This window comes from Oryzias melastigma, unplaced genomic scaffold, assembly GCF_002922805.2.
Source record: "Oryzias melastigma strain HK-1 unplaced genomic scaffold, ASM292280v2 sc00563, whole genome shotgun sequence".
Taxonomy (NCBI): Eukaryota; Metazoa; Chordata; class Actinopteri; order Beloniformes; family Adrianichthyidae; genus Oryzias; species Oryzias melastigma.
This window is the reverse complement of record NW_023417156.1, coordinates 9,463-21,244: the sequence shown is the minus strand read 5'-3', so window position 1 is coordinate 21,244 and position 11,782 is coordinate 9,463. Positions and strand designations below refer to the sequence as shown.

The window sequence follows — 11,782 nt, the reverse complement described above, 5'->3', positions numbered from 1 at the left end:
CATGCCAGGTCACCTGCAGCGGCGAAAAAAGACATTTTGTTAGTTTTGGCCAATAAATGAAGCACTGGGACAATGTTAAATAAAGTTTAGAATCGTCATTCTTTGAATTTCAATGTTTGGATGTTAGGACTAAGACACGTAGGTGATATTTATGTGAAAATGTCAAGTATTTTTTTTTAATATATAGTTTATTTTCCTTTAAAACAGTTATCTTGGCTGGTTTATTTTTTAACAATAGTACATTCATTGTGCTATGAATAGTTTTTTTTTTAAATGTAATTGTTTAAATATTGAATTGTAAATTGCAAAATGAGTTGAATTATGACCTCAAAAGCCCATGACAATTTACAATGCAATAATATTGTTTTTGATCAATATTTTATTTTTCAAATTTTCGTATTGAATTTTAAATTGCAAAATGCATTTTAGAATTTCACGATGAATTTGCTAATTCAAATGTCAATCGAGAAATGCACATTACTTTGAATTATAGCTGGAAAAAAACTTCATTGGTCAATTTAGAACTTGAATAACTTGCCCTACAGACAAAATATCTTAGAAAAAAATTAGAATGATCAAAAATATGTCTAAAAAAGTATTAGAGCAGGAATATGAATGATTAGCACAGAGGTCATTTTGAAAACGTGTTAATTTATATTACCATTATATAATTTTAAAAATCTATCTGTAATTATATTTTTGGATCGATTTAGAATTTTAAAAAAACTGGAGTTAACTGGCCTATAACAATTGTTATTAAAAAAGATAAAGTGGTTTCAGTTGTAGAGTTATTATACTGTTCAAATATTTAAACCATTCTGCAGTTCAAGAATCACAGATGGACAAGTTAAAAAATAGTAAGATAAAAAGATTAAAAAAATCAGATCTACATGCAAAATATAAAACTATGTTTTCATTTAAGATATTTCAATGTACAGCCAATATATTTATGTCATGAATATAACTCTATATAATTGTCATTTACCCAATAACTATTCAATCAAATTTCCTATGTATCCTTTTTCAGTCATCAATGAAAAACTGTTACTTGTTTGTTGTCTCGCTTCTTCCAGGGAGTGAACAGTCTGGTTGTCTGGTCTGACCCCACACTCAGGATGAACTCGCCCTCGGGATCCCAGCTCAGGTCTTGAACCGCTCTGAAGTGACCTGATATAACCACTCCTGGTCTCCACTCCTGGTAACAGACGGTTTAAAAGTCATAACCTCTGCTGTCCATTAGTCAGTCTAATACTGTGGTGTTAGGTGAATCAGTTGCAGCAAAAAAAAGTTATATCTGATCTTACTACTTAAATATATCAACCAAAAATCACAATTAGTCAAAATGAGTCACAACTATGGTTACTATTGCTACATGCTACATTCACACCGGGCATTTGACGTTCCAAATCTGTCATGTCAAATATAGAAAATCTTGCTCCAGCCATTTTCTCTCACAGCTCTATTCCGATATATGAAGGACTTGGTGTGAAATGATTCAGGCGGGCAAAAATTGCATTTATGATCAATTTTTCGTCCTTATAAAATATATATTTCTTTAATTTGTACTTCAAGTCTCATTGTGGCTTCTACCTGTACCTCTTTATTGGAATCTTTACACCAGAGATGTAGCGCTCCATGAAAAGCATGAGCCACAATCATAGATCCATCAGGACTCATCTGGCAACCGTAGAAGCCCAGAGTGTTTCCGCCCACCTCCCCTACTCGCACCTGGTGTTGGAGAGAGAAAAAAAAAGACATATTATGGGGGCAATCATCACTGACAGAAGCCATGTACTTCTCTGTCTTTTTATACACAACATGTGTCACCTCTTTGGTAAGGGAAACTTCTGGGTCAGTGTTACGGCTGTGGCCGTATTTGGTTTTACTGAACTTTTGCTTCACTTTTAGTTTTTATTTTGGTGGTTTTGGTCTTTGTAAATAAATTTGTTAACTTTTTATGGAGACTTTTGTTGTGTTTTTGTTAAACACTTATTTAATTTACCTTTATGTTAGGCCCCAGATCCCCTTGACAAATTGGGGCGTAACAGTCAGACTAATTTGATTTTCTAGAGAGAAAAATAAATGTAGGTTTGACATGAGTGTACAACAATGTATCACTTTAAATAAAAGACAATAAGATGTCTGTAAATGCAGAGATTGATATACATGTATATATACACACACACATATATATATATATATATATATATATATATATATATAAAACCCCCTGTAATTCGCAGGGGTAGAGTACCAAAGATATCCGCGAAGACGGTCAATCTGCCTCTGTTTCTTTTGTTTCTTTTCCCCAAAACCTCAAGTTAAATCTTGTGTGTTTGTGTGTGTGGTTTTTCTTTACATTATAATATTTTTACATACAAGTTAAGGTTTTTGTCACGCAAGTTCCCACATTATATTCCAAAAGTACACATTTTTCTCACATGTTCCTCTTTTTCCTGCAACTTCACATTCAGCTTTACATGTGTGTAAATTAAACTTGTATGTGTGTGACTCTACCTCGTCGGTCTATTATTTAAGCTTGTATGATTTGGCACATATTTACCATCATAGGGATATATATATATAAGGCATAAGACTAAAGTATTTATTTTGAAGTAATCTTTATGACCAAAGTGTGTTTTTAAATGTCTGTTTTGAATGATAAATTGTGTTTAGACTTTTAGTGTTTGCTGAAAAAATGGTGCTAAGATAAACAAATGAAGGAGAAAAAGAGAAACTGATTAAGGGTTAAATGAACAAAAGCCACATAATATGGAAAGTAAACTACAATAAATAATAGTTTTGTTCTGAATATAAATAAAACATTTAAATGCTACATTTTTAATTTAAACATAAGAAAAACAATTGAAACCTTAATGAACCAACTTCTTTAACTTTTTAACATGAAAATAATCCAGGTTATAAAAACTTTTTGTGGTATTGTATCATATTTCAAGTTTTAGGGGTACTCTTGTAAAAGCATGAAATAAAGATTTATTATTGTAATACATTTCTTGTACTATTGCATAACATTGAAGTTAACTAAACTAGGAAAAATAAATAAATATATCAAATTTGAACTTCTTCCCACAGCATTTATTTGAAAATTATAATTGGAAAAATATGTGAAACTTTTTTTTTTTGTTTTTTACTTTATGTGCAACTTTAATGCAACTTTTTAGAAAAAGAGTCCCAACACCAGGCTTTCTGTGACAAGAAATATAAAAAATCCCTGCAGGATCCTGGAAGGCCCAACTACCCCATGCCCAAAGCTTCTCTTCAACACTGTTTGAAGACATGCAAAATCCTTAGCTCGCAACTGATTAAAAGTTATATTCAATTAATTCATTTGAAACATAAGCCCGTAAAAAAAAAAGTATGCACAACTTTATCAAACCATGACTACAAAAAGTGGAAAATTGGAGACCAAATTAAAACTGCTTTAATGAGAAAAAAATATTCTAGAAATATGGCATAAGGCAGTGAGTCTCTGGAATATCGTGTTAACTTCTCAATGCTACTGAGAATTGAAAGTAATGATTAAAATCTTTATGAGACCCTGAGGTCTTGAGGGTAAATTACACCCAAGGTGAAGATCTATTATTGATTAGACCACTGGCAGTTCAAGGGACCGTTGCTCCCTTTGCAGCCCTCTGACTCCAACTATAGATGCATCATCCTCTTAAATGTTTTACTATCTCTTGTGACTTAACTAATGAGGCATGATCGTTTTATACTTGACTGATAAAAACCAGCAGCTTTACAGCTCAACTTATCTCAATAGGTTCAACTGCAGAAGCAACACACATGGGTTTCTACAGCCTTAGTCACAGGTACCTGTACAGGGGGTTGATCTGTATGTGTGCTGCAGGATTTTGGGTTGTCTGGGCCCGTGGGGGGGGTCATGGAGTGGAGCGGACGCATTTTAAGCAGAGTGCAGGTGTGTTTCGCAGTTCCCTTGAGGCTCGTATTGCCACCTCAAGGGACGTCATGGAAATGGAACATACAATTGTGTGTGTGGTAAGTGTATTGTGGAGTATTTGTAATGATAATAATGGAAACTTATGGAGTACGCATCATTGCGCAACACTATAGTCGCAATGATGTGAGTACTGGCTCATTACTGACTGTGCAAATGGTGTCAAGGCAATATGTAACTGTCTGTAGGACAGCCAGAAGATGCCCAGCAAAACTGCGGGGTGGGCGAATCAATATGAGTATCGATACCAGGGTGAAGTATCGATACTGGTGTGTTTAGATCAATATTTCCTCACTGTTTTTCTTGGACAGTAACGAGCTTAAATTTACTTATGGAGTACATGCAAGTGCAGCATCTGTCTGTCTGCATTGTTGCCAGATTGGGGGGAGAAAAAAAAAGCCCAATTCAAATAAAAACCTGCCCAATTGTGCAGGAAACTGCCCAATCTGGCAACATTGCCTGTCTGTGTAAATAACGCACTTCCTCCTCTCTTGCCCCTCCCCTTCCTTCTTCATCAGAGAGCAGAATCAGTAAAGAGCCACATATTTGCACCAACAGTAGAACTTTTTTGTTGTGTTGTTTACATTTTTATATTACAGTGTTGCTTTTGTTTGTTTTTTTTCTTTTTTTTTTACCAGAGAATTTGATATTTAATTACTGCCTTTTTTTTTTATAAATACAAGTTTGTGGTGCAGTTACATTTAGATTTCAAAAATGTTGCACTAGTTACCATTTTCTTCTTATTATTTTTGTACGGTGCCATTATTGATACTAGGAATGTAAAAAATATTAGATACGTATAGAAAATCGCTCTGGCAGTGGGAGTAACATCATTATCGGTTATAAATGTAAAAAATAGGTATCGAAAATTTATTGTATTGTTTCAAAACTACAAAAGCGAACAAGATTTTGTTGGTTAAAAGGTATAAAATCAATCAAGAACTAAATACTCGATTTCTGGCAAACTTGAGTTTCTAATGGCCTGGCAACTGCCATGATATCAGGAATATACTGCCCCCAGTCCTCTCTAAGAACTACAATTTATTGATTGTGATTGGTTAAATTAAGTTCTGAGGCATTGTCAACCTGTGGCAACAACATGTGGCTACTTGGCCTTTAGAGCCTTAAGGGCCCAACAACAAGAACACCTTTTTTGTAAATTTTCAAATGACCGAACAATATCTGAAACAGTCAATTTGTTGTTGCTTTTTTTTCAAAGTTGAACTATGGCATATTTTTGTTTAGGACAGAGCATCTGCCAAGGCTTAAAGATATATCTCAAATACACACCCATTAAGTAATAATCCCCAAAGGCGCTGCGGTAGCCCACTGTGGTCAGTCAGAGACAATAATTACCAGTTTGTCTCGTTAGTAAGATGTGCTTTCCGCAGCGGTGGGCCCCAACCGCCCCACTGCTAACCCTGCTCTCCATTAAATCTCACCAATTACTCTAATCAGCATGAAGACGTGGAGCACTTCTTTGTAAAAATCGGCTAATTAAGACACACATGGCTAGTCATTTAGTGCTGTGGAATCTGCTCTGCCGCAAAAAACTTCAGTGTCAGTGAGGATGAACTTTGGCCAAGCCTGTTCAAAAATTGGAACGCACTTAAAATAACAAGACAAGAGACCTTTAATCCTTATTTGCAAAGGTGCTGACAAAATATAAATAGATGAGATTTTGTGGGGTTTTATTGGTGTATATGCATGTTTGTTTGTGACAGAGCTTCAGAGGTTAAGCCTCCTTTGTAGGCAGAAAACCTGTCAGTTCAAAGGGTTTGGATCACAAAAAAAAGATTCACAATCCATGCACGTTCACATTAAACATAAATGTTATTTTTGGTGAAGATGGATTACTTTTTCATTATGTTTTTCCAGCATTAATGGGACTGGTCTCCCACAGCTGCTTTTTTGGACCCAATTTAATTTGATGATTCTGGAGGGAATAATAACATACCATATTTTTTTTTTGGCTACAAGTCGCAGAAGCCAAAAAGAATGGGGCAAAATAATAAAGAAGAAAAAAATTATATATAAGTTGCACTTTTAGGTGAAAAGTGCAACGACTTCGCCAAGCTTATGTTGAGTTATGCTGCTATTCGCACACCAGAGACGTCCAGTTTCAATGTCAAGTCAAGGTACAGATGTGATCAGAGGTTCTACAAAGATATTTTAGCATCGGTTAATCGATCTGGATACAGTGTGATTTAATCGATGCAGCACCATTTAACTCAGTTCAACATTGGCTGATTTCAAAGACTTCGAATAAAATGAAATCTTATTGCATTCTCTTTAAGACTAATACAATAAACCCTGATTGTTTAAATCTTAATCTGCATTTTTAAGACTCCTCTCCTCTTGAGTAAGCAAAATCTTTTAAATATCTTGGTGTCTGGTTTGAACCTAATTTATCTTCCAAATTCATATTCAATCGTCCACTTAATTAAGCTACAGTCTTAAAACGCTTTACCAGTCACTTTGCTGCCTTGGCTTTCATAAAAGACTAATCTCACAATTATTATTAGTTGCTCCAGAGTATAAGTCTTAGCAGCAAAGAAATGCTTAATAAAAAGGGAAAACCATATAGAAATCGCTCTGGAGTACAAGTCACACTTTGGGAGAAAAGTCTAATGCTTCTGAATTCTGCATTCACACTGAACGTGATACATGTGTCAAATTTGCGTCCGCTACCTCTTTTTCGATGCGCGTCAAATACAACGCTCAATACTTGTCCAAAAATGTGTTCATAAACTAGACCCTACTGGTGCATGTGGGAGAAACTACCATCAAGGTTTTAGTCACATCTCTACGTGTAAACATTGACTCTATATCTCATTTATAATGTATGGAAGACACGGATGATGTTGAGAGATCAGTTTTATTTTTATGAAAGGCTCTACAAAATGTCAGTATTGAGATCATTCATATATACTGATACACACACCTACAGTGTCCTGTAGTGGTTGTTGATGAGAAAATAACACTTTATATGAGCAGCTTTAAAGCTATTCAGAGCAGCTTTTTCACAAATGTATATATTTCGACATTCAGAAATATCATGTTAGGTATGGGTGGATATTGACAGCTGGTGTGTGTATGTGTTATGTATATTCAATTTCTATTTGCACAGTTTTGTTTGGTTTCTCCTCTGTTATTTGGGCGTATGACGTGTTAAAATGGAGGATCCTCTTAATAAACGAGATGTTTCATCTCTAGACGTTCATCCTCCCACTCTGGTTCAAATGTATAAATAAAATCAAATTTGGGTGAAGTGGTGCGTCTGGAGTTTAAAAATCTAAACTTTGGCAAAGAAGACGCATTGTATCAACCAATCAGTTACTCAGCTTCGGCTACACGTTATTATTCCCAAGTTGTGACTTATTGACGCATGGTTAAAGACACCACCGCGTCCCTTTTTGACGCTTTGGCCGTTTCCAACTTGCCGTTTTTTAACGTAGTGGTTGTTCCAATTAAATCAGGGGTCCGGTTATTTTGTCGGACGCAGTTCCAGACGTGGACTAAGCCACAGGACACCGCCGGTCCCCTAACCCTATCCTGGTCTGGATCCCGAACCGGTATTGATCCACGTCCAGTATGGGTGTAAATTTTAGGGTTTGGGTACCGGTGCATTCCACGTCCGGTACTGGGTTATGGTTAAGGTACTGGTGCAGTCCACGTCCAGTACCGGATCGGTACCCGTGAAAACCCGGAGGTTGGGTAGCCTTAATGGGAACAGTCAGCACAACAAAAAACGACGAGTTGAGGTAACCCAAAAGTGACGCGGCGGGGTTCTTAACCATGCGTCAATATATGACGACTATAGAAAGAGAATATGTTGGCTTTGACACGTGACATGTTCAATAACGCGATCAACAGATAGACAAACTGATCGTTCTCAGCCTGAACTTCATGACAATTTTTTTTGCAATAATAAAAAGATCCTCTAATTTTATTCTTGTTTCTATTTTTTTTTCTCCTCTGACTAAAGCGAGACAGCAATTGGTCAACCTGAGATGAGTGAGACGGACCGAAGTAAGGCGCATTCAGCGGTACTTCTGTGTCTCTGAGACCCAATTTGATAACTTGCTATCTCGCATTAGTAGAAGAGGGAAACATAGAAATAAGAATAATGTCCAGAGAAAATTATCATAAACTTCAGGTGGAGAGCAATCAGATTCTCATCCGTGTTTGCTTTGGACGGCACTTCTTCTGTGTTGCTGTCAGTAGCAAATACTGATACACCTACAGTGCCCTCTAGTGGTTGTTTATGGGAAGCAAATGCTAAAGGGCAACTGCTCTTAAGTGGGAAAATAACAAATATAAAAATGAGACCATATTTATTTTTTAAAAGTCACATGTAAGTCGCAAAACTTAAGTCGTGGCCAAACTTTTGAGAAAAAAAAAAAAAAAAAAAAAATCGGCTTACGCTCCACAAAAAGTTTGGCTTCATCTTCAAATCATGTCTTTTTTAATATACTTTGGATTTCCTCTTTCTGCTAGCTTTTTATTTCATCTGAGTAGACACAAATGATGAGATCAAAAGGTGCAAAAATGTAACCGATCAAGCGTGGAATCTTTCTCATCAGCCCCCCGAGCGTAATCATATTCTCGGTTCCTGTCACGGCGAGGTGAACCACTCCAGTTCAAAGGAATGCTCGTTCTGTGTGTGTCTGTCAGCCTAATACTTTTACATTTAAGACAAGACTCGCTGTTCCCATTCAGCCTTGAACCACCTGAGAAGATGCCAGATGTATCCAATAAAAAAAGGGGGGGGAAAGGGTCTGGAGCAGATGCTCTTTCTGTTTCATCCACACTTGGGTTAAATTTAGCCCCACTCTGGCACAATGGCATCTGTTGGGAGCTCAGAGAGACACGATGGAGGGGGGGCGCAGCAGACAGACAGAAACAGAAATGATACTGAAGATGGAGAGAAAAATACAGAAAGAAAGGAAGCGATAAAAGGTTGAAATTATGTCAGTTTGGGGACTAAAAGAGAAAGATGATGAAGGAGGGAAAAAGAGTAGGAGCGGAGGCCAAAGCAGGTCTTCCTCCACGTTTCTTTCCATCTCCTGTCATTTATGCTGGGGAGTGGGTTTAAGAGACAGCTTTCAATGTGTGAGTGATGGACTAGGAAGACATGGGATTGTCTAAACTTTCCAGTTGTGGGCCAGATTCAGCACCTCTTCATCACTGTCCGCTAGTTCTATTCCTGACAGCTCAACGTCAGGGAGAGTGAAAACTGATGAAGGGGCTACTGACAGAAGGAAAGGAGATCATGGATGGACGTCTACTAGAGGTAACACAAAATACTGTGGAACTGAGAGTGTGGATTTGGTTGACTGGGCACTTGCCACATATGGGGACCATTGTGTATTCGTCAAATCTATACTAACCTGCTCAACCCAGACGCCCGATCCTTCTTCAGGAGCCCAGATGATCATGGTTTTATCCATAGAGGCAGAGAGGAGCCTGGCTGGTTGTTGCAGCTCATCATCTGCAGGGGGAGACAAACACATGTTAAAGATGTGAAGATTATGATCATGCTGCACAGTTTGAGGTTTTAAGTATAATCTGTAATAGACACAAGAAGATTTTCTAGTTAAGTAGATGTTTTGCTTCAGCAAATACACAAAATTCCAATAAAATAAGCATATTCCAACAATCTATTATCTTCGGCACATTTGAGATGGGCAACAGGTTACGCATGGATGCCCAGAATTCCTTGTCCCTGGTCACTTCCTCCAGCTCCTCTGGGGGGACCCCGAGGTGTTCCCAGGTCAGTCGAGAGACATAGTCACTCCAACGTGTTCTGGGTCTGCCCTAAGGTTTCCGCCCAGTGCCTGGAGGGCCAGGAGGCGTCCAGGGGGACCAGATGCCCGAGCCACCTTTAACTGGCTCCTCTGGTACCCAATGGAAGAACAAACTGAAAGATGTAAAGTCTTCAAATGAAAAGTGATATATTTAGGGATAAATGGCTCCCAGTTCCAACATATATATATATATATATATATATATATATATATATATATATATTCCTTTGAATATATATATTCAAAGGAATAAGGTGAACCATGTAAAAAAAAAGACTGATTTTCCATACTTTTCCCTTTTTTGTTTGCTTTTTTTTCTCTCTCTTGAGCCAAGATGGGAAGCTACTTTTGAATGTCTTTGAATCTGATCACAATAGAATAAATTAAATATCAGATCATTGATCGGGGTCAACATTCGATTTCAGTTGAGACATCAACCAAGTGATCGGCCCAGATATCAGATCACATGATCTGATTGGGACATCCCCAACTTACTTTGTGGATTTCCCCTTTTGCTGGATATTTATGGAATGTAACCCCACAATAAATGCTGGAACAATTTAGTTTACAAAAAAAAAAAAGCTGGCTCCCTGTCTGCTACAGAGTGCAGTTCAAAGTCCTGGTTTTAACATACAGAGCTCTAAATGACCAAGCACCAGTCTACATAAAAGACCTCGTGCAGCCGTACACTCCCAGCAGGTCACTCAGATCATGTGACCAGGGCCTGCTGGTTGCCAAAAGAACACGGTTAAAAACTAAGGGTGACAGAGCCTTCGCAGCAGTAGCTCCATCCCTCTGGAACTCCCTACCTCTCAGCCTCAGATCTTTTGACTCAGTTTTTTCTTTTAAAAAGCAGCTAAAAACACATCTTTTTAAAATTGCTTTTTCTTAACTCTGTTTATGTCCTGTTTTTATATTTGGTTTTACTTTGTGTTTTATTCTGTGTTTTACTGTAAAGCACTTTGTGGTTATTATCTCGAAAGGTGCTATATAAATAAAATGTATTATTATTTCCTCTATATATCTGATGCTGATGTGAGACCAACTCTACCTTTGTAGACAGGAGGCTGCCAGTGGACTCCACACACCCAGTTCTCATGTCCTGCAAGGACGGTTTCAAGCGACACAGAAAACACTGAAGACGTCCCTGGAAAAAGAATACAACAGTTATTTTTAACAGTTTAATCTGAAATACATCAAATGAAAGTGGTGGATAAAACTGAGATGGACTACTGTGATCATATTTTGATCTATTGTGAAAGTGTTTCCAATGGTCTTTTAATTATGATTATTCTGTTTTTAGCCTAAATTAAAAAAGAAAAAAAAAGTATTGTTTTCTAGGACATAGTTTCTGCAGAGCGGCAGGAGTTCATTGGAAATNATCTCGAAAGGTGCTATATAAATAAAATTTATTATTATTATTATTATAAACATCACAAACAAATCTGAGCTTCTGACTGGTCAAAGTTCAGGTGTTTTAACTTTCAGCACGTACGAAAAACTTATACAGCGACACGTAAATGCTAGAGTTTTAAATGTAGAAGCCTGAAACACACATGTGTACATTTATCATTAAGTTTTTGTTTAAGTGGTTACTTGAACGCAAGCTTCCAATCTTGAAGTATGAATGTAGCAAAGAGTATTTATGGCCTTGCAATGAGACCTCTAGACTTACTTTTAAAAATGTAACAGATAATCTAATTCTCTATTAGCATTATGCATATTAAATGATGTTAATGTTCCATATCTTAATCCTTCAACACCATAGATATCACCAGCGACAGCTAAATAACACACGTTCTTTGACACAGCGTAACTTTTTGACCCTTTATCCAATCAATATGAATCAGCTTATTTCCCCTGCGGACAAAAGCAACTTTTTAACATATTACCTATGGAAACTGTTGCAAATCCACTATCAAAATCAGCAGATTTCAGTGCAAAGTTGCTTTTCTTAGTATCTGTTGGAATTGCGTTAATTGTGCAAACAGTT

At 36.9% G+C, this 11,782-nt stretch overlaps 1 protein-coding gene across 1 annotated transcript; it reads right to left on the bottom strand.

Moving 5' to 3' along the window:
• Positions 1-5: 5 nt before the first annotated feature.
• LOC112140421 (elongator complex protein 2-like) lies at positions 6-10,959 on the bottom strand (the record flags this gene model as incomplete). Its single annotated transcript, XM_024263370.2, has 5 exons — positions 10,841-10,959; positions 9,373-9,473; positions 1,597-1,728; positions 1,049-1,195; positions 6-13 (listed from the first exon to the last, which is right to left on the bottom strand). Coding segments are annotated over exons 2-5 (347 nt in total), but the record flags the coding sequence as incomplete, so codon positions are not given.
• Between the last annotated feature and the right edge of the window lie 823 nt (positions 10,960-11,782).